Source organism: Mauremys reevesii, linkage group 2 (genome assembly GCF_016161935.1).
Source record: "Mauremys reevesii isolate NIE-2019 linkage group 2, ASM1616193v1, whole genome shotgun sequence".
NCBI classification, from domain to species: Eukaryota; Metazoa; Chordata; order Testudines; family Geoemydidae; genus Mauremys; species Mauremys reevesii.
In genome coordinates this window covers 39,881,527-39,905,273 of record NC_052624.1, presented here as the reverse complement: position 1 = coordinate 39,905,273, position 23,747 = coordinate 39,881,527, and the positions used below count along the sequence as shown (strand labels likewise).

Here is a 23,747-nt window from a genome sequence, read left to right as displayed (position 1 = left end):
ACATTTTTCAGTCATAGTTTAGTACTGTTTGCTCACTTAACCCACTTCCCTCCTTTTTTTTCCCTCCATTCCTTTTTGATCTGCACTGTTCTTGAGTTCCGGCTAGCTGTACAAAGCAACTCCCTGATAAACAGGTGTTCCCCTATAGGAATTTGTTTACATATAGCCACTGCATAAGTTTGGCTATAGAATGAGAGAGGGGCTTGTGGGGTAAGCACTAACTGATACTGCTTCAAAAAAGTTCCAAGATCACTATCCCAAGCATAGGACATTAGTGGTGTGGCTGTGTGGAGGCAAACACTTTAGGAGAAAAACAGTTACGAGAGGTAACTTCTTTTTATTCTGGGAAACAGGAGGACTGTGTATGAAGTAACTCCTGTTTATGAAGATTGTCTTTAATCCAGTTGTATGTCATACATGGAGACTCTTTAACACCTTTCTGTTAGGGCTAGTAAAAAATGTCCTTGAAAATTGTTTTTCAGTGGAAAATTAGGGTTTCAATTATACGACGTTTTTTGCAAAAAAGGGTCTATTTTCATAGAAAATTTGGATTTTTCATCAAAAAGTGAACACTCAAAAACTTAAAAAAAAAGGTGTGTGTGTGTCTGAAAACCAAACTCTTTTGATTCTGAATGTCACTGAGATGCCACCTGAGCACTGTAGTTGGGGAGTCTCATGACCTTATTCTTCTCTATGGGCTGTGCCCCCAGCCAGACTTCATCTCTGCTGATCCACCTGGGCCATGCAACTGCATGGTGCACTTTCCCCTCTCAGCAGGAGACGTCGTCTGACCAGGAAGCCTGGCCTATAGAGGAGAACGGGTAGGTGTTCAGATGAAATATTACACATTTAGGGTTTTTTTTCCACAAACACTTGAAATTGTCCATGGAAATTATGAAAACAATCTTTATTTTCCAACAAAATTTTCCTGGGAGCTGTGACGTTTTGGGGACCACCCAGATCAGTAAGTGGCTCTCTCACCACCCTGCCTTGTAAATTAGGGGCCTTAATACTATGCTGTTATGGCTCAGGGCCCTGAAACCAGTCCTCCAGCATAAAGGTCTCACCCTGGCTTCCACCAGCCTAGTCACTCCTTGCAGAGTGTCACCAACAGCCCTACTGGTCCGGAGTCTTCCCAAATCTGTCCTTCCTGAGTTCTTGACTACCAGACACTCGGACTTTTCCCTTTTGGTTCGTCACCCCTGAAGGTGTGAAAAACAGCCCACTCCCCGTTATCAGTTCACTTTCATACACACACTCCAGACATTTTGTACAACAGAGACCTGCTTGGGAGAAACATAAACAAAAACGTACTTAATAGAAAAATCACAGATTCAAAGATGAGTGAGTAAGGGGAGCAAATGCATACAAATTACACAGAAAATACACATAAAGATGCAACCGTAGGCATTACACTTTCTAATTAGCTACATTCCCTTTTCTAGTACAAGTTACCTTTTGTCTTTGAAGAGTTTCCCAGCAGTCCCCCTGTCATAAAGTGGATCCAGTATTTCACATACAGCTTCCCACTTAAAGGCCTGCTCCTCAGTTTCTGGATACCTTTCCACTTCAAATCCCTTCCCTTCTTATAGAGTTAGCAGGTGTTTTTTTGTTTGTTTTCTTTTTTTTTTTCTTCAGTTTTCTCTCAGATTATGGTGATTCACAGTAGGGGAAATTCCCTCCTTTCTTAGTTTTCCAAAACTGGTGATTTCTTTTCCGTTTCAAGCTGTTTCAGTGTTGTCCCATTAACTTTAATCGCCCACCATTTGCCTTTTCCTGGTTGTACAATGTTAGGTACTTGGAATATTCTCATCTGCCCCTCCCTGTCTGATTGTTTCACCGCCTTGTGGTGAGGTGGAGGTGAAGTTGCACCAAAGTTACAATTACAATTTTCTCTCTCTCTCTCCCCCCATATGCATACATGCATAACCATAACTTGTATACATATCTCACAGTGACAATCAAGTTCAGAACATTACAAGCTTTCATAAATGACCTTCCTTGATATATTTTTATAACACAATAACATTGTATACAACAAGCTGATTCAATTGTTTATTCTTTGGGATTCATATCCCCTGTTCTTCCCCTAAGGTGTCTGAACCCTAAATGTTGCAGGAGGAAAATCCCAACTAACTGTACTTTCTATACTGTAATCACCAGAAGAAGGGGTAGATTTTCATTCCAGTCTTCATCTTGTCCAGTAATTTACTTTCCATATTTAATATGCTCCAGGTATGTGGAATGATCTGAACTGTGGTGCTCCAAACGGCTTCATCTGTGAAAGGCTCAGTAATATTACTCGTTCAACAGTTGCTCCCACATCAACTGCACCTCTAGGGGGATGCCCTCAAAATTGGTTTTTGTTTAATAACAAGGTATAGTAGCAAACATCTTCCATACATTTTATTTGCAAAGGAACCGAACAAAAAATTATATTTTTGTCTTTTATTATTGTAGTATGGGTTTAGATGATCTGAAGTTGTGTTCTGATTAGCTGATCAGGCCATTCTGGTGACATTATATCCATATTTAAATAATCTAAGAAATGAGTTTGAGAGTTGCTATAGGTTTTAAATGGCTTAGGCCCCATTCCTGCAATTACTTTGCAAATGCTCAGTTGTAAAAAGATTGTATCGCTAACCAAATGTGTGCTGTTTTGTCTGTAATTTATACTTGCTTTTATGCATGTTCAGTGAGCAAAAGTGCCAGCTGTCAGCATGAACCGAGAATGTAAAGCTGCTTCTCAGCTAGAGTGAATTAGAAGAAAAAAATGCATACGTCTGTACAAAGCTCCCTCTTTCCCAAAAGGATGTATTCAGAATTGCAGAATATAAATGCATGTCTTCTGGAAAGGGTGTACATTGATTTGGAATTGCCCACTTATGCACAAAAAGCAGATATTTATGCAAGTACTTTTTGTCTCTCCACTGTGAGACAAATGTAGTGCAACTTTATATTCACACCCTCCCACCCTCTCTTGCCTTGTTCTCTAAGATGCTGGTTCCAGATCATCCAAGAGACAGTGAAACTGTACAGAGTTCACTGTGGTGAACGATCACCTACAAGGTGTTAGCAGCAGCATGTGAGAACATTGCCTTCTAGTGGTGGAGCTGCAGCTGTATCATCCTAGCAAACTCAGTCACATTTATACCAACTAAAAATTCTTTGAATACAAAGGTGTCAGCACTGTAGGAAGAACTTACTGTTACTACCCTGTATGTTATGGCCTGAAATGCTCAAATTAACAGAGATTGCACAGAAGGCTACAGGTTACTGTTCCATGAAACATTCAAAATGTATTATCCACATTCCCTGTCAAAAAAATGCACCAATAGTACAAATACTTTACCATTGGTTGAAAAAGGTTGATAGAAGAAATACAAAAAGTGGGCGAAAAAATTAACTTTTACTTAAAATGTTCAGGTTAGATTCTTCCATACTGGGACTGCAAGAATGGGAAATTATTTTCTTTCATTGTGCTTTTACCCCTCTCCTCCCCTTCCTCTCCTCTTCCCCCGCTTTGTACTGGAATCTTCCTGTTGGATGAGGAGGGTTATTTATAGCCAGGATCAAATTATTTTGTTTGTTCACTGCTAATATGTATATTTACCTCACCATTTTTAACAAGCCAGAGAGTATTTCTTTATCTTTAGTCCTTTAATTGATAAGATAAAAGCTTTTCCTCCTCTTTTATTATATGCTTACTTTTTGTTATCTTACAGCCATATTCTGTTCTCCTAACCACTAATCAGTTAAGTTTCTCACTGGATGCTAAAGGAAAGGAGCTTTTATGTTAGTTCTCCAGTGTGCATATTTTCTTTTTGTAGATTCATAGATTTTTAAGACCGGAAGAGACCATTAGATCATCTAGTCTGACCTCCTGTACAATGCCAGAAATTGATCTTGTTCATTTCAAATGTTTTTGATGCAAAATGGCATCAAATTACAGCCTTCAGCATACTTTTCTTTTTCAGTGTTTCAAAATATTCGGCTCCAGTGAAAATGAGAGACTGACGTGGCATGCTGCACGAACGGCTTGTATAAATTTGGAAGGAAACCTGGCTTCCATCCCAAGTGAAGAAGTGCAAGGTGCAATATATAGTCCAGGGGTGGGCAAGCTTTTTGGCCCAAAGGCCACATCTGGGTATGGAAATTGTATAGCGGGCCATGAATGCTCATGAAATTGGGGGTTGGGGAGGGGATGAGGGCTCTGGCTGGGGGTGTGGGCTCTGAGGTGGGGCTGGGGATGAGGGTGTAGGAGGGTGCTCCAGGCTGGGACTGAGGCTCCAGGTGGTGCTTATCTCAAGCAGTTTCCAGAAGCAGCAGCATGTCCCCCCTCCAGCTCCTATGCGGAGGTGCGGCCAGGCAGCTTCCATTGGCCGTGGTTCCCAGCCAATGGGAGCTTCAGGGCCTGCGCTTGGAGCGGGGGCAGCGTGCGGAGCCCCCTGGCTGCCCCTATGCGGAGGAGCCAGAGGGGGAACATGCTGCTGCTTCCAGGAGCCACACAGAGCAGGGCAAGCCCCAAAACCTGCTCTCCATCAGGAGCTCAAGGGCTGGATTAAAATATCTGGCAGGCCGGATGTGGCCCTTGAGCCATAGTTTGCCCACCCCTTGGATAGGCATTTTGGTATTAGATGAGATATCAGCTAATCTCCTAACATACAAGTTAAAGATTTAAAGCTTCAGTTTTTATAATAGAGCCTGCTACTTTTGCTTAAAACTAATAATTAATGGACACTTAAATTAGCTGAGAAAAATGTAATTTTGATAACATTTGTGTGCATGTATCAGTGGCTTTCCTAAGTTGCCTTTTTCGAAGTCTGAGCTTTGGAGGACTTAGTAGCAGATAGACTGGTGTTGCAAGTGTTGTAATACTAATATTTGAAACTTGGAGTTTGTCCTCTGATAGATTGTGTTTTTAAAATCCAAAACCACATGAAATCAGACTGTGCACATGCATAAGTATCATTCAAATTGATTAAATGTTGCAGAATCAGGCTGAGGGAAAATGATAGCTAGACACACCCACCTTCTGATTTAACTGCCAGGGAAACCATCTCAGCTGTGAAGTTGCTGGTCTAAAGTGATAAATCCATTAAAACAATCTTGTTTATATTTTATAACTATGATTCTAGCTCTGGATATTCTGGTGTCTCCATGTTTCACTTGTAAAAATGTTTGTTTTCCTTCAGCCTTCCTCATCACCCACTTGAAGGATGCCTCAACTGATACCTGGACTGGACTGAATGATATAAATTCTGAGTACACATTCCTATGGACAGATGGAAGCGGTGTCTACTATACAAGCTGGGCCAAAGGTTTCCCAAATTATCACAGTCAGGTAAATGTGGATTGCAAACGATCATTAAACCATCATATATTTGATAAGGTCAATCAATCAAACCATATATAACTTGCACAATTTATTTCTTATGTAGGCTTATTTCCATTAACTTCTTGCGGTTGAGAGTAGAATGGTCATGCTGCAGAGTTCCAGCTCTTTTAGTAGCAGAAAGGGATAGCGATGTCAGCTTATAGTAGAACCACCTGTTTGGAGCTTCATTTTCAAATATTCCTTTGCAAAAGCCCAGAACTATATTTGGTTGGTGCTTTACTAGAAATAAAGTATTTGCAGATAGTAAATGTCACTCTGGGGTTTTATTTAAACTTCAGTTTTAGCTTTTCTCTATGATACAATATGAATCCAAACAAATGGATGGAATAAGGTCATATTCTGCAAACCTTACTCAAGTGAATAGACCCATTGACTTCACTGGGACTAGTCAGGAAACTCACATGGGTAAAGGTTACAAGATGGTCTGACAATAACTCTGTAACTTTGGAGCCTTATAAGGGATTATTAGAAGGAATTATAAAATTAAGAGGATGGTGTATATTTATAAATATCAGATGCAGATATGCACTCGTGCATAAGTTATCATGAAATACAATTCTATGAATAAAATCCTCAAACGATGAGGAATCTGTGCCTCTTGTTTTCCTCTTTTTTTTCCCCATGCACTAACCACTAAACATTTCTTCAGAATAAGCTTCTGCTGTGGGCTTTGAAATTTTCCCTAGCATTATGTCAACTTATTTTAATAGCAAAACATAATTGTGTGTGGTTCAATAATAAATGAAATGGCTAATGTGAAATAATGGATGTAGTTCCATTTGTTGTGCTCTTACTTTATTGTCTTGACTAAGTATGTCTCCTTTTAACAATAAAAGCATATAGCTGATAAGTGATCTGAGGCAAACGGGGTGAGTGGTCACAACAGCACCCTGAACAATAGAGAAGTTGGTTTTAAAGGGCTGCCCCATGAGAGAAGATGTGATTTGGAAATGCCATCACAACAACACTATCAGTTCTATTGAAATATGAAGCAATTCAATAGATGATTAGATAATGCGGATGAGAGTGGATATAAATAGTGACAGATACATAGCTGATTGAACCACCCAAGATATCTGGGTCTGCAGATCCAGAAGGAAGAGGATTGTTTCTTGCTTGCTGTTTATTTATTCTTACTCATTTATGTATCATTTTCCCCCAGGCTGATTGTGTTATTATGATAAAGGACCCCATTGAGGAAGCAGGGAAATGGAAAGATGAAGACTGCCAAATGAACAAAAGCTACATATGCCAGAGGAATGCTGGTGAGTTCTTTCTCACCAAGCTTCCAAGTTAATTGCATTAAAAATTTGACTGTGATTTTTAGATTGTCTTTATGGTTCAAATGCTGACTTTCCACATACAGCACATCACCTATGGCGTCCACATGAAATGAGTTTCACGGCCTTATGTGTTAACATTTTAACAAAACAGACACGTACACTGATCTCTAATACATGTAGCAGCCTGGCCTATAGAAAAGCTAGTGTATGCCATGCAGCATCCTGCTCTTACATAGATACAAGAATGGGAGCGCACCAAGGGCCAGAGCTGTTTCTCCTGCAGCCTGGTCTGACCTGGGACCCCTCCTCACAATGACGAGCAGCCCAAAGAGCCCCTCTGCTACAACCCACCAGAACCATGAGGATAGCATGACTTGCTTTGGAAGGGATGATTAGGTTGGGTGATGTGGATCAAGGTGGTTTTGAAAGGATTGGATTAGGAGGAGGAGGAATTTTTTTAAGTGTTTAGTGCTCAAAGACGGTAGGGATGGATGCTTGGAGTCTGTTGACTGATGTTCTGTGTGAGAGAGGGTGGTGGTTTATGGATTAATTTTGAGGGCAGGGTGAGGGAGGTGGAGGGGAGGCAGAGGGATAGTGTTCAGGCCCCAGATTTTGAAGCCTCGCCTGGATTATATCCCCCCTCTTCATCCTCTCTCTGCCCATTTACTGTTGGTGGGGTGTATTGGCTCTGCAGGCTCTGCTCCTTCTCCCCTGCCTTGTCCACAGTCCAGCTAACTCTGACATGAGCTCCACAGGGATGGTTAGTGGGTGGGAAGATTGTGCTTCCACTTAGTACATATAGCGGCATTAAAATTAATCACAATCCAGGGCATAGGGGCCAAATGAGTATAAATCCATGGGAGAATCTGGCTCAGTAGTGGCCAGCCAGAGCAACAAGGACCATGGCTTTTTATAAAAGAACTCCGAGTCATGTTTTTTGTCACTGAAGTCATGAGTGGGATGTGCATCCAGTCTTAATTTCTAGTGTCGGGGGTAGCCGTGTTAGTCTGTATCCACAAAAACAGCAAGGAGTCTGGTGGCACCTTAAAGACTAATAGATTTATTTGGGCATGAGCTTTTGTGGGTAAAGTGTGGTGTTTTACCCATGAAAGCTCATACCTAACTAAATCTATTAGTCTTAATTTCTGTTAGTGCTACCACTCTTAAGTGTTTGAATACTGCAGACATTTGTTGTTCAGTGGAACAATAAGTCCATGTACTACAAAATTACCTTTCCATGTGTTTGTTTTTCACTACAGACCCTAAATTATATAATTCCCAAACAACAGTTCCAGTCTCTGGCTTTACCCTTTATGGTAACAGTAGCTATTCACTCATCACTTCCAGGATGAACTGGAAAGAAGCACGAAAGAACTGCAAGGCTGAATACTCAGAACTTGCCAGTATTTTAGATCCCTACAGCCAGTCATTCCTGTGGCTACAAGTGTTAAAAATCGGGCAGCCTGTATGGATAGGTCTTAACAGCAATGTGGTAAGAACATCAAATAACTGTGAATATGATGCTGATGATCTATGTCAAATCAGACCTCCCCCATTCCTTACTCAAGTGTTGTCTGCAGTTATTACCAAGGGCTCTGCTGATGTGCTTGCTTTTGTCTCATAGTTGAGCGGTGATTGTGAAAGAACTCCTACTGTTCCTGTTACCATGCTTCAAAAGCAGCTTAAGCTATAGCTAGGGAATGGTGGGAGCCATGGAAATGGGCATGGGGGAGACACAGAAAAGGGTGTATGAAGAGGAGACAAGCTGCGGATGGAGTTATATGCCTGTGGAAACACAGTAATGTGAGGAGACCAATAGGAGAGTGGAAGCCATCAAAGTGGTGGGGGAGGGAGAGAAGCCATGGAAGAACATGCGGAGAGGTGCAGAAGGGAAATCCTGAGAATGGGAGAAGGGACGAACCAACAGCAGGTGAAAGGGGATTGTTTTCCTTTTTAAAACAATGATTTAGCAAAATGGTTGAAGATCCCCCAAGCCTCAAGGCCTGATTCGCTGAAGCTGGTGCCTGACTGATAATGAGGAAGGGCAGGAAGTGTTACTGTTGCTTGCCCTCCTTCAGAATTTCCATTGAATTGGAACAATTTTGAACTCTAGGGTGAATGAAATGGGAATGCATTAAATCATCTTACCCCCTAGCTGCCCGGGCATCACACCATTCCCAGTCCATGCCACCCACTTTGCATTTCACCTGACCCCCAGACTATTGGCAGAATGTGGGCCACTTCAGGCTGCCTTCTTGGCAGACTTCTCTCCACCAGATGCCTGCAGATGTATAAAACTTGGGCTTGGGAACACTTTGGGCTGAATTTACTGCAGAGGCCGTTGTTTGTTCCAGTGGCTAGGGCTGCAGTGCTACCACACATCTGTTTACCTACATTCTTAATTAGTTCTCACATCCATTTTGTTGGGAAGCTTTACTCCCGCCGTACTTTGAAGCAGGGGTTTAAATCTGACAGGGGCTGGGATCAAGGATCTGCTACTTGCCCTCCCCATGACAATCTGCCCAAATTTGGCTGAGTTATTAGCCTCTGAAAATTTCAGTTCACACATGCTCAGCAGGGACTTGTTAAAGTTTGGCAGCTAAGTTATCCAAAGATTCCATCTGCTGTGGGCATGCTCCATTCCCTCACTGTGTCTGCGTGCGACCAGACTGAGCTTGTTCCATCCCTTCTCCTCAGAGCAATTGCATGTGCTCCATCCTTAGGCTGCAGGCCCAGAGCAAAGACTCTCCCTGCAATGCTCTGCCTGCCAGTCAGGGGCCACCGAGATACCAGGCACAGGAACCATGAGCAGGGAGCTGACCTTTCTTGTGCTCTCCTTGCTTGGCAATGAGCAGGAGGAGTAGGAGGAAGCATGGCTGGAATGCACAGGGCTGAGCAGCTGGGGACAGTGCACAGTCAACTTGTGGAATTCCTTGCCTGAGGAGGTTGTGAAGGCTAGGACTATAACAGCGTTTAAAAGAGAACTGGATAAATTCATGGAGGTTAAGTCCACTAATGGCTATTAGCCAGGATGGGTAAGGAATGGTGTCCCTAGCCTCTGTTTGTCAGAGGGTGGGGATGGATGGCAGGAGAGATCACTTGATCATTGCCTGTTAGGTTCACTCCCTCTGGGGCACCTGGCATTGGCCACTGTCGGTAGACAGAATACTGGGCTAGATGGCCCATTGGTCTGACCCAGTATGATCATTCTTATGTTCTTATGAAGATACTGAGGTGAAGGGGTCAGGCTGAGACAAAGAGTTGGAAAGGGTGGGGAATGGAGCTGGGGAAACATGAGGAACTGGAACTGGGTCAAGAAGCTGTGGCAGGGGTAGCAAGGCAGGGGGATGGGGATGGGACAAGGAGTCAAGAGAGGCTGAGGGGTGGGAGATTGAGATAAGGGTGCTGTGGTTGAAGAAACTAGGATGAGGAGTTCAGGAAGGTGGAGAACTGGAACAAGAGGCCGGGGGAGGGAGACTGACAGGCTGGGTCAAGGGCAGGCTGGAGAAGCCAGGGCAGAAGGGGGTCAGGCTTGGGGAGGTCAGAGGCAGAAAGTCAATGACCACTACCCAAGAGTCTTGAGCCTCAACATTCCACTGATGTCAGCAAATTGTGGCAAAATTGGCTGACACATGTGTGCCTTTTCTCCCTGCAATGGCTGGCCTACATAGAGGATAACAAACTACTACTGCTGTCAGTCACTCTGTTAGCTCAAGTAGCGGAGGTCTGTGCTATGGAGCCAAAGGTTCTAGCCCTACCTATAAGACCAATGGGAATCAATATGGCTCCACATGGTGGAATTTGTGTTTTTTCAGTTTGCTTTAAACAAACAAAAAACTAGGAAAATACATTTAAAAAACAATGAATGTTAAGAACATTGCTTGTGCAACCTTAATTTGGACTCCTTCCACCTGTGTGTTATGCTCTAGTCTTTAATCATATGATCACATGCTATTTTTTCCCCACAGTATCCCTGCTTCATTCAGTGCACAGCCTGGAAAGTGCTCATTGAATGACTTGGGGCTGTGCAGTGAATGAGGCTGTTGTCTGCAGGACCAATGAGACATATGTTGCACACATTAGAAGGTGTATGGTTGCAAGGATGGTCTCATGGTTTAGGTAATAGAATACTCCTTTGGAGAAATGGATTCTGTCTCTGCCCCAGAGTTCCTGTGTAACACTGGGCGAGTCACTAAATTAACATTTTCACAGGTGGTCAGTAAGGCCATATCTACATGGGGCTACTCGGAATTAAGGCAAATCAACTAAAGGTGTGAAATCAATGTGCACAAGTTAAAGTGCATTAAACTCACGTGTAGATGCTCTCACTTAGGAGTACAGTGACCTTAGCTCGCTGTAACTTAATCCCGCTTTGAGCATCCATGTGGGAGTTTAATATACTTTAACTTATGCATTTTAACATCACACCTTTGGCTGATTTGCCTTAACTTTCCTTAGTGTCCAAATGTAGACATGGCCTTATTGTGTGTGCCTGTTTTCTGGGTGCCCAACTTGGGATATTTGGGGCTTATTTTGAAGAAGTCCTGAGTACTCACAACTGCAACTGAAGTAAATGAGATCTGTGATCCGAACATATAAAGTGCTTTATAATGCTAAGTTACCTGAAAAATCAGGTCATATTCATCTGTCATGGGCCACTCAAAATTAGTGAACACTTTTGACATTAATGTCTCTGTGCACCAGTTCCTGATCTGTCAAATGGGAATAATAATATCACTTCACCTCATTAATGTTTATGAAGCACTCAGATACTATAGTGATGAGCACCATAAAAAAGCTCATTAGAAAATGATTAATTCTGTTTTCAAAGCAGGATTTGAGTAGTGTGCCATAAATAAGGCCTGGGGACATATATTGAACAATGAGGATAAAATCTAATATTGAATAATTGCCCATTCAGTGAGCACCATCCATTTTGTGCTCTGAAAGAAGCAGGCATCCTGTGGAAAAAAATAGTGTGTGATCATGTAATTAAAGATGATAGCATAATGCATACCCACAGGGGGTCTGAATTAAGATTTTATAGACAGACTTATTTCTGACATTTGAGTGCGTGAGTTTGTGACCGTAATGTTCTTTTTTTTTTAAGACAGTTTTTGGATGCAATATTATCTTAATTGTCTTTTATTTTTAGACTAGTGGCTTTTACAAGTGGGCTGATAACTGGAGAATCAAGTACTCTAAGTGGGCCAGTGAGGAGCCAAAACACAACTTGGCCTGTGTTTATTTAGATGTTGATGGGACCTGGAAGACAGGGTCTTGTGATGAAAATTACTGCTCTGTCTGTAAAAGGTCTGATGGTAAGCAACTGAATTTAGCAATTTTAATTAGTGAGCTTCAAGTTTAAATGCATTCAAGTCTTGATTATCACTACAGTAGAACCTCAGAGTTATGAACACCAGAATTATGAATTGGCCAGTCAACTGCACACCTTGGAACTGGAAGTATGCAATGAGGTAGCAGCAGAGACCAAAACAAACAAACAACAACAAAAATCAAATACAGCACAGTACTGCATTAAATGTAAATGACTAAAAAAATTTTTAGTTTTAAAAATTACAATTTTAAAAAAAGATTTGACAAACTAAGGAAACTGTTTCTGTGCTTGTTTCATTTAAATTAAGATGGTTAAAGGCAACCTTTTTTTTCTGTATAGTAAAGTTTCAAAGCTGTATTAAGTTCAGTTGTAAACTTTTGAAAGAACAACCATAATGTTTTGTTCAGAGTTACAAACATTCAGAGTTATGAACATCCTCCATTCCTGAGGCATTCATAACTCTGAGGTTCTATTGTATGTATATATAAATAATGAATGTGACTGTTGACGTGTACTCTGCTCTAATATTGGTTTCTTTAAAGGAAATAGTCATTGATACAGTTTCTTGGTGCCTGACAGATGCTAACTAGTGAATTCTAAACATTTTTCAAAGTTTATTCCACAAACTAATTGGTGCATTATGCCACTTTGTTTTCAGTCTGTAAGCTGTGGACCCACTGTTGAATCCCTTGCATTTCCAAATACTCTGACTTGAATGAGAGTTTTGGATGCTCAAGAATTTCAGAATTAGGCCTTTTCTACTCATCTACAAATCTGTCAATCCAACAGGAAGTATCAATGGAGATTTATTGGAAAGTCTAATATCAGCTGCCCCTGCTTTTCGGTCCCCCCCGGAAGCAGGGTCTAGCCAGCTGGGAGAGGGGTCCATTCTCATCTTGGCTCCCAGCCAGGAGCAGGGTCCAGCCACCCAGCTCTCCAGAGGAGTTGGGGGGCAGCTAGGTTCTATCTGCCTGGCTTTCTTGTCAATTTCATGGCTCCTACAGCTGATGTAAGGGACGCAGGGTCTACACAGATGCTGTGTCACCCTAACTACACCGACATAAGCCCTACACCTCTTGTGGAGTTGGAGTTATTATGCTGGTATAGTAGGGCACTTACAACAGTCGGACAAGGCTGTAGTGTAGACACTGACCTAGTTAGACCAACATGAGCTGCCTTGTGTCGACCTAACTGTGTTGTGTAGACCAGGCCTCAGCTAAAGTCAGTGCAGTTACCCCAATGTAAAATCTCCACAGCAGAGTAGAGAATCTGGCCCAGATCATGAACCGTGACTATCTGAGGTTCTTTTTCATGGTATCACGGTCAAATTAATAGTGGCTACTTATGGTACAGTATATATGTGTTTTCAGTAACATATCTGAGAAGCTCTTATTGATTTCATACAGCATGGTTTCTTCTCAGTTTTAGCACCTACTGAACTTCCACAACTCCCTGGAAAATGTCCTACATCTGACATACGCAGATCTTGGATTCCCTTCCATGGTTACTGTTACTACATTGAGTCCTCAGAGACGGAAAGCTGGCCGCAGTCTTCCATGGAATGTGTTCGATTAGGTGAGTGTCATCTTTAATTAGGACCTAACAGTTTCCTGCAGGCTCACCACTTATTTTGGGCACCAGCCCTACTATCTGTCCCCCAGCAGTTTGAGCTTATCTTCAAAGTGAAAAACTGGGGCATTGTAGGGAAGTGTGCAGGTAGGAAAAAGGTTGGTGGGGAAAGTGGAATTAAAGGAAGCCCTTTCTCCCCTTTCAAAGTGAAAAACTGGGAAAGTAAAGGTGAGGGTAAAAGAAAACAATATTTATCTCTCAAGCCCCCCCCCACCATCCTCTTACTGTCTGCCTTTTAGCTTTCCTCAGTTGATGAGCAGAGCCACCTAGTTAACTGGTTAATCATTCAGTCCTTAACCAATTATCTCCCTAATTTGCTCCATGTGGGGATGCTTACCAAATACCCAGAGTGGTGAGTCAGCCTAAGGCTCATCTCACTCCATCACTGGTCTGAACCTGGCATAGGTTGAGAGTGAATGAAATTAGTTGCTATGTGATTACTGTTTGGTGGTGAGACATAGTGCACTGGCCATTCGGGGTTTGAGGAGGGAACACATCTGGGCTGACAGTGTCCTGGTCCCTAGAAATAAAACCCACTACCCTGTACCTATATAGCAAGGAACCAGGATCAACAAGGATTAAGAGGCTCTGTTTACTTGTAAGGTGGCATTTGGTATCCTGCCAGTTAACCTAGCAGTAGGAATTTAATCAGCTGACTTTCCAAAGGAAGGAAGCTGGGAGTTCAAGATGCAGATCTGCAAGGACTCTTGTCCAGGTACCTGGGAAAAAGCAGATGTATTTTGGACCCTCTTGGTTTCCTTTTACTTGTTTCAATTTAATGACTGTAAAAGGGGTTCCTGGTCTGTGCCAAAATGAGAGAGGTTCTTGATATTTTGTTCTGTTAAAGTCCTAATGAACTGAGCACTTCAAGAAGAGGAGATTTGGTTGTTAGCCACAACTCAGAATTTTATGTGGCCTATATGAAATGAGTTGGTGGTCTCAGTTTAATACTACTTAGATGTTGGTACCCTAGTGTGGGAAATCCACCATAAAAGGAAAAGAACCTAATGCTGGTCTCTTGTAATAATTGGGCCTACAAATTTACCCTAATTGTGAGCTCAACTGTAAGAAGTGAGTAAAGGTTTATAAAATGTCACAACGACCTATGACAATAGATGTTAATAGTAAAAGGTACAAAAGGGGGATGGACTAAATTAGTCCAAACAAAAAGGCTTACTGATACAATTCTAGGACTGTGCTGAGATGGTGTCTGGTAAATAAGAGACATTTGGGACTGAAAAACAATTAACCAAAACTGGCATGTTGGTTATTAGACCTAATTGATGGATAAAATAATAAGGGGAGGGGCTATTCCATCCAGTGTTCCCTTTTGTGGTCCATAAAAAGAAACTTTTTGTGGGGAAAAGCTGGCTACCAAGATGCTGGCTCACTGAAAGATGAGAGAAGGGGAAGGAGCAAACTTTACCATCATGACTGCCACCCCCACCATCTCCTGGGATCCTTGGAGCTATTGGGCCTTCACTGTACTTTGGACATCCTAAGAGAGACCTTCGTCAGACAGAGGGACCCAGATGACACTGGGTCACTGCTACCAGCTTTAGTGAAATCTCAGCCATGACCTGGGATGTGAGACTGTGTCTCCACCACATGTGTCCTTTTCCTTCTCCACCTTATTTTTTTTCTAGCTCTCTCCATTTTCCTTCTGCTTAATAAGGATCTGGCTTAGCCAGCAAGGACTGCATATTTTGCAACATTGCTATAAGGGCAGCTAAATGCAATGCTCTGGGCAGCCCAATAGTGGTACAAGTTTGCCAGGTCTCAGAGTGGCTGATAAGACCTTGTGCTATGCCTGTGTTTTTCCAGAAGTAAAGTTGCAAGTGAGAGTCAACAGATACATAAACAATATTTTCTGTTTTAGCTGTTCTTTTCTTCACTCTTTTGTTTTGTCTTCTAGGAAACAGAATTAGACTTTAACAACAGCTACAACAGCCCTGTCCATTTCAACTAACTTTTTCTCCCCCCACAAAAATGAGTTATTACCATTTTTAATACCATCTAAGAGACTGTCAGATGATGGGGCAGGCAGTTCTTTTTAAAAACTCTCTCCACCTAAAGGGAAGGGGAACATGGAATACTGTTAAAATGGAAGACTTGCTTAATACTTTACATTTCACATGCTTTAACCTTTCTCCTCCTTGCTTTCTGTATCTTTAATAAAAGGTTAAAAATATGTTAATGACATGTTTGCCAAGGTACTAAGGTGTCTGAGGACTCTGAATACTAAACCTTGTTTAACTCTGGTTAATGTTAGACAGTCACAGGATTATGTTAATATGTTGGATTCTTGGGTCCCACTTATTCCATCTACATGAATACAATAGATGTCAGTAGTGAGGAAACTGGGACTATGGTGGTAACAAGATCATCCCCTTACCTGGCATATGATATTTCTTATTTACCAAAACAGCTTCTCTCTTCTTTCTTGTTTTGTTTTGTTTTTATCCCCAGCGCAAGAGGAAATATATTTTAAAAAAAAGCTGCATTTTTCTAATTGCATTGTCTCCGGCCCATTAAACGCAGGGAAGGATTGGGGTTAATTGAAAAAAATGGAGCATGCAAATACAAAACTAATATAAGATATGTATTGCCTGGAAATAACCAGCATAGCTGCTCAAAGAAAAGGATGTTTTCCTCTAAAGAGCAAAATGCAAGGGCTGTTACTGATGTGTTTCTGGAGCTCTCACTGACTTCAGTGGCAAAAATTAATTATAGTCTATGGCTATTTTAAATGTTTCAGAAGGGTTAAGAAAATGTCATCATGATTCTTTCAAGGGGCAGATCATTTTCTATGGTGAAACATGCTTAAATTATGCTTATTTATTAATTTATGTTTTGCAGGAGCCTCTTTGATTTCCATAGAAAATATGGCAGAAATGAATTTTCTCTTGCACCATTTGGACACATTTGCAAGTGACTCAAGACAGTTTTGGATTGGAATGTACAAGAATGTGGATGGTAATTATTTAACTTTCAATAGTTATTTAAAAATATGTACTCAAACAGAAGATGGAAATCTGATGTCAAATGTTTAATATTTTTCAATTATAGAACATAAAAAGGAGAAATTATCCAGAAAGGTGACTGCATATTTTATATCCCCGTCTCTCTCTCTTGTAAATAGAAAAAATTACACACCTACATTATTTCATCCAATTTATTTCATTTCACACTTTTCTTTCATTCCCTTGACATTTAACCAAACTTAACAGCACTTCAGTTTTTGAAGAAACCTCGGTGTTAACTATTTATTCAGCAAGAGGAAGTTCTGAAAAGTTTGCTAAAGTCTTTTAAAGAAATATATTTCTGTATTGATAGGTTAGGATTGTAATGCTGTTTTGTGCCTGTGAAGCCACAGCCTGTCGTGGGGAGGGGATAGGAGGAGGGTTTCTGTAGCAGCAACTATTCTTGCTGGTATTTCGTTTGAGCTAGATGCAATACCTCCAGAAGCCTTGGAGAGCATGTATAACAGCAGACTTTGATATACCATTAATACCACTGCAGTGTGAGGTGAGCATTCTGCTCCTTGCTGGCTGGTTGATCCTGGATGGTGCAGAAAATAGACAGGACCTTACCAGTTTATTCCTTTTGGGCCCACTGGATGTTTTCAGCACAGTTTCTGGTACTAGACTTTCTTAGTCCTAGGCACTGGAACTACAGCTCCCATGAGGCACTGCAACAGCATTTCTGAATTGAACTGTTCAGTTTTCAGTCACAAGTTTTGGCAAAAAGATTAGTTTTCAGTGAAATTATTTTGGTTTTTAATTTGCTGAAAGCTTGAAAATTTCCATGAATGAAAACAATTTGATTTTCATTTTCCATCTAGCTCCAAGTCTAGGCACTGTGATCCTTTCATCCTTGAGACACAGGAAGTAGCAGCTATTCCTGCTAGCTGCACCTGAGTAAGGGAAGAGCAGAGAACAATAGGTATATATTTTAAGTCATCCTGATACAATCAGGCAGAATTAATTAACTAAGCCAGACCTTGCAAGGGAGCTGATTTTTCTAAGTCTTGGCTCTGATGCAGAGCCAAAACCTCAGGGGCTGCTCAGATCCCTGCATCTGAATGACCATAGAGAATACACGGTGTGGGCTCCTAGTGCAAATTCTGGTGCAAGTTCAAAGTACTGGTCTTAGTCTTTAAGGGTCAGTGGGCCTGGCCATTTCATTCATAGTTCACTGAGGCAGCTGTGCTCCTCTAGGACAGCAACCTGTGGCACTTGTGCCACAGATGGCACAAGAGATGATTTTGAGTGGCACTCACAATGCCCGGGGCTCTGCTGCCATCCCAGGGTCTCGGATGCCAGCCCCCTGCTAGCCGTCCACCTGCCCCACTCAGCCCGCTGCTGGCCCCAGCTCCCGGCCACTGGTCCCGTGGGCTCTGCTGCCATACTGGGGTCCTGGCCTTTGACCCAGGGCTCTACAGCCACCCCCAGTAGTGGCCCACTGGCCTCAGCCTTGGGCAATGAGGGGTGCAGACAGGGGCAAGAGAGGGTGCAGCTCAACACCCCCACCTTAAAAATTGTTCCAGCACCACTGTACTGGGATATTTTTAAGTCCTGATTTGCTGCTTACATCACTATCCCATTGCGTGGAACAGCACACTGCGTTTGACGTTGTGCGTGCCGTCTGTTGCAATTTTTTTTCCACTGTAAGTTGAGGGGTACTTTTGACAAAATGTCAGCTCCTAAGAAAGCAAAGTTAGATGTCCATTCGTTTCAGTCTTCTTGGACAGACACATTTGGATTTATTCAAAAGAAGGACCATGCTGTTTGTGCTTTCTGTTGTGAAAGTGTTGTTTGTTGCACATCAAGTGTTCGATGACATTTTGAAATGAAGCACGAGAAAACCTTTCTTGACGAAGCAGACAAGAGTGAATCGATCAAAAAGGCAGTAACAGGATATGAGAAGCAAAGCAGTGTTTTTAAATGCTTAAGTGTAAGTAAAAATTAAGCCACAGAAGGAAGTTACAAGATTGCACAATGCATTGCAAACAACGGAAAGCCATTTAGAGATGGAGAATATATAAAAAGTTTTTCTCAGCAGTTTGGAGGTTTTGTTCAATGATTTGCCAAATAAAGATGCGTATCTGAATAAAAGAACTGCCTGTCTCTGCCAGAACAGTTGAGAGACACGACAGCGAAATGGCAGAAAACATTAACAAAAAGCAGACGACTGCATTAAAAGACACAGCAGTGTTTAGTGTCACAGTTGATGAGAGTGTAGATATAAACAAAGTTCCACGTTTGGCAGTTGTTGCAAGATATTGTACTTCTGATTAAATCCAAGAGGAACTTTGTTGCCTAAAACCCATGCATGGCACAACAAAGAGGGAAGATATAGCAGAAACTTTTGTAAACCATTTTGAAAACCGAGCAGTTGACATCCGAAAAATATTTTGTGTGACAACAGAGGGTGCGTCTGCCATGGTTGGAAAACAGAACGGATTTGTAAAGTTACCTGAAGATCAAATTGGCCGCCAGACAGTCAAATTTCACTGTATCATCCATCAAGAAAATCTGTGTGCTAAAATTTCTAATTCAGAGCTTAATAATGAGATGAATACAGTGGTGCAAATTGTTGCTCTATCTGCTTTGACTCTCAGACAGTTTCAAGCACTGCTAGAAGAGATGGGCAGTGCTTATAATGACATTCCACTTCAAAGCAACATTCGGTGGCTAAGTTGTGGCAAGGTTTTGGTGCACTTTGTAAACTGTTTATGCAATCAAGGCTTTTTTGTTGGAAAAAGGACAAAACTACCCCAAACTGGATGATGACAAATGGCTGTGTAAGCTCATTTTTCTAACTGACATCACTGCTCACCTAAACAAACTCAACCTCTGTCTCCAGGGTGCAGGGCAAACGGTTCTGGATCTTTATGAAACCTGGAAGGCATTTGGTGTAAAACTAGCAGTTTTTTCTCAGGATATTCAAACTTCGACTTTCTGCTACTTCCAACACATAGAAGAGCTATTGACACATTGCACTGTCAGTGTCTCTGAGATTGGAATGTACATGCAAGAACTGGAATCAGAATTTTCTGACAGATTTCAAGATTTCCAGCGATTTGGCCCAGTACTTTCTTTTCTAATTAAAGCTGAAAAGTTCAACGAAAGCGACTTGGATTTGTCTGTATTTCAGTGGATGGATGTTAAAGATTTTGAAATGCAGCTCATTCAGTTAAGAAACTAAGAATTGTGGGCATCAAAGTTTGGAGATCTGCGTAGTGCATTTAAAGCTACCGAGAGAGATCATGGGGCCTCTGTTTTAACCTGCTGGATGTCCCTGCCAGTGAAATTTAACTGTTTGAAGAAAATTGCATTTGCAATGATTTCAGCATTTGGATCCACATACCTGTGCGAACAGCTATTTTCACACATGAAATCTGTCCTCTGTCTCTCTCGGAGCTGGTTAACAACTGATCACTCAGAAGTCTGCGTGCAGCTTAAAGTATCCAAATACGTGCCAGACATTGGAAAATTCAGCAATGACAAGGATCACACTAAACTGATAAGATCTGCATTTTAATTTAATTTTAAATGAAGCTTCTTAAACATTTAAAAAAACGTATTTACTTTGCATACAACAATAGTTTAGTTATACAACACAGACTTAGAGAGAGACCTTCTAAAAATGTTAAAATGTTTTACTGGCATGCAAAACCTTAAATTACAGTGAATAAATGAAGACTCGGCACACCACTTCTGAAAGGTTGCTGACCCCTGCTCTAGGACAATGCAGCTAACAATGTCCAGGTGAAAACTTACAGACATAAGGCATTCTCAGTTGTGTCTGCCTGGAAGGAGAGAGAAAACTGAATCCTATAGAATGTTAATGTATTGATTTAATAAATTAATGAATCCAGTGCTCAGATTACAACAGTGACAGGTGCCGTAGAAATCATATTATATTGTTTTCATCTCTAGAAATAGGTGATCCTTAACCTGTCATTTGTTATTCTGTATTTTTCATTTTAACTTTAGGAGAATGGACGTGGGCAGACAACAGTGCAGTAGAGTTTGTAAACTGGAAAGAAAGAGAGCCTACGGATGGTTATCATGAATATTGTGTTGACATGGATGCCTCAGATGGGGGCTGGAGAAGCTATTACTGCGCTGCTGACAAAAGATTTATTTGTAAAATGCCAAAGAGTAAGTGATATGTTCAGTACAGTGGGCTATTAACAATGACTAATATTTATGCTACAAAATCCTTTGCATTGCGTATTCTGTATGGGTCTGTGTTTGTGGTAGATATTCTGATCCTACTCCCATCGAAATCAGGGGTGAAACTCCCATTTAATGGCAATTGCTAATAGAGAAGGGGCCTGGGACTCCTGAGTTCCACTCCAATCACCCTTATCCTTAGTGCCTTGGAAGAGCAGGCACTAACCAAACCAGGCTCTGTTGGTAGGGAGGTGGAGAGGGCACAACCAGAAGGGTTCAGGGAGGAGGAGGAGGCAAAACATAGGAGTTGCAGATGGGATGTGAGGGGAAGAACTTGAGAAGAAGTTAACTGTGGGTGAGAGGACCCAGAATGACAGAGCTACTGCTGAGAGGGAGGAAGGAGATACTGCCAAGATACAGTATGTAACTGTGAGGTAAGTAGAGGGGAGGATGTGCCTAGGACCCCATGGAAGGAAGATGGGAATTGTGACCTAATTTGTTTTTCTGTTGCCCCCTTGGTCTTGGCATCCTAGACTTAAAAACACAAATATGGATTTTCAGTTTTCCCCATACTTCAGTGTGAAAAATCTTCAGCTTCTCAAAATGTCATGAAGGCTTGACATTCTGAAGGTGTGAAATCATCCCAAATCAATTGGTAACATTTTTTTCATGCAAAACAAACAAAAATATCTTTTTTTTCCTGGATCTAATTTTTAACTGGAATTTGTTGCTTGATTTGGGTAGATGATTCATTTGGATTAAATTAAAGGTATCAGATATTTTGCATCTCCATTATTTTACTTTATTTTAAAATGCAGCGTGTCCAACATAGTAATTCTTCATACAGGATTTATTTACTCTGTGACTGCACAATTTGGTGTAAAATGGAGACTTAAAGACTATGAATATCTTTTTTTTTATTTGAAAGTTACTGAAGTTGAACCATCTGAGAAGCTATCAGACAATAAAGGTAGGACTGCTTTCTTATAAGCAAATTAAAGAGAGACCCAAATCAGGTTATAAATATAAGAACATAAGAACAGCCATACTGGGTCAGACCAGGTCCAGTATCCAAGCCCAATATACCATCTTCTGACAGTGGCCAGTGCCAGGTGCCCCAGAGGGAATGAACAGAACAGGTAATCCATTCCCTGTCACTCATTCCCAGCTTCTGGCAAACAGGCTAGGGACACCGTCCCTGCCCATCTTGACTAATAGCCTTTGATGGACTTGTCCTCCATGAATTTATCTAGTTCTTTTTCAAATATTTATTTTATTTTCTGACAAGATAACTGTTTGATACCCAGCTCTGTGGATGTTTATTTGAAAAGTATTATTGTGATTATTATATCTCCAACCTGACTAAAAAGCAGAACTCTCCCCTCAAACTCAATTTCATTTTGAATTAAGTATTTAACTGTGTTTTGACTGGACCGCTGTATGATATATTTTGTGACTAGCACTATAGAAGTTATCTGTAAACTGTAATGATGTACAGCCATAAAACTCTGCCTTCAGAAATAAGGTCATTGGGCCTGATTTTCTGCTGATTTTCCACAATTTACATTGACTTGGAGTTATGGGTGGTCAGAACTATTGGAAATCAGACCCATTGTCAGACCCTAATATATATCATCATAATCCTTAGGATCCTGAGTAATTGCTTCACATTCATTTACAGTATTGAAGACAGATGAAGCTGTTCCTGCACACCACTTAAGTGGGATGGCTGTTATTCTGGTCCTTCTCATTCTAGTAGGAGCTGGCCTTGCAGCCTATATTTTCTACAAAAAAAAAAGACACAACCAGTTACCAACAGATGTCACCTTTGACAACACTCTGTATTGCAGTAGAGATGCTGTTCCTGCAGCTAGTGACTCAAAGTATCTTGTGGCTAACATTGAGCAGAATGAACAAGCTATGCTTTAATTCACAAAATAAAAATGATTTTGATAAAAATGAATTCATCTGGACTACATGAACCCTTAAGAAAAAGCTGTTTTATCCTGTTAAAATTGTAGTGCATTTTGCAGAGACTGCATTTGTGTGTTACATAAATTCTTTCCATAGTCATGCGAGGTTCTGAATCTACTTGTAGAAGAATAGTTCTGTGGGAGCTATTTAATAAAAGAACCAAATATGACCTCAAGCCACGTGAAAAACATCCACAACTATTCTACTGTCTCTACATGGTGCCTGCATCCCTATCAACTATAAAAAGAGCCAGCTCATCATGCTGATTATGAGAATAATCATTACAGACTCTTCAAAGCACTCAGAAAAGCAACTGTCTAATTCTATTGGAATCGTGCAAATCTCACTCCAGAGTTCCAGCACTCCATGCTGGTGCCATTGTATTTCACTTCAGCATATAAAAAGAGCCTTTTTTTGTTGTATAACTTCAGTTCAGGTGACTTCAGAACACCTACTCAACATGTTCTCTTGTAGGGCTTGATCCACTGAAGTCAATGGGATTCTTTTGACTGACTTCCTAGAGCACTAGATCAGGCCATAGGCGCCGACTCCGTGGGTGCTTCAGCCCTGGAGCACCTATGGGGAAAAATTGGTGGATGCTCTGCACCCACCGGCAGCTCCCCGCCACGCCCCCATGCCTCATCTCACCTCTGGCTCCACTCCGCCTCCTCCCCTGAGTGCACCATGTCCCACTTCTCTCTCCCAGCACTTGCTGCTGGGAAACAGCTGTTTCATGTGGCAAGCACTGGGAGGGATGGGGGAGGAGCAGGAACGTGGCAGGCTCAGGGGAGGAGGCAGGGAAGAGGCGGGGCCGAGGTGGGGATTTGGGGCAGGGGTTCAGTAGGGACAAGGAGGGGGTGGAGTTGGTGTGGGGACTTTGGGGAAGAGGTTGGAATGGGGGCAGGGCAGGGGTGGAGTTGGGACAGGGCTGGAGGTGTGGG

At 41.6% G+C, this 23,747-nt stretch overlaps 1 protein-coding gene across 2 annotated transcripts in view; it reads left to right on the top strand.

Moving 5' to 3' along the window:
• Positions 1-23,540, top strand: part of LOC120397232 (macrophage mannose receptor 1-like) — a 57,891-nt gene extending 34,351 nt beyond the window's left edge. The window contains exons 20-30 of one of the 2 annotated variants that reach the window (XM_039522931.1): positions 2,236-2,378; positions 3,978-4,092; positions 5,196-5,344; positions 6,561-6,663; positions 7,941-8,173; positions 11,837-12,002; positions 13,442-13,594; positions 16,508-16,624; positions 20,650-20,817; positions 21,761-21,802; positions 22,514-23,540. In XM_039522931.1, the coding sequence (XP_039378865.1) occupies positions 2,236-2,378; positions 3,978-4,092; positions 5,196-5,344; positions 6,561-6,663; positions 7,941-8,173; positions 11,837-12,002; positions 13,442-13,594; positions 16,508-16,624; positions 20,650-20,817; positions 21,761-21,802; positions 22,514-22,761 (1,637 nt within the window). In that variant the 3' untranslated portion in view covers positions 22,762-23,540. The remainder of the gene's footprint in view (positions 1-2,235; positions 2,379-3,977; positions 4,093-5,195; positions 5,345-6,560; positions 6,664-7,940; positions 8,174-11,836; positions 12,003-13,441; positions 13,595-16,507; positions 16,625-20,649; positions 20,818-21,760; positions 21,803-22,513) is intronic. The other variant, XM_039522932.1, reaches the window with a different exon arrangement.
• Positions 23,541-23,747: the final 207 nt, after the last annotated feature.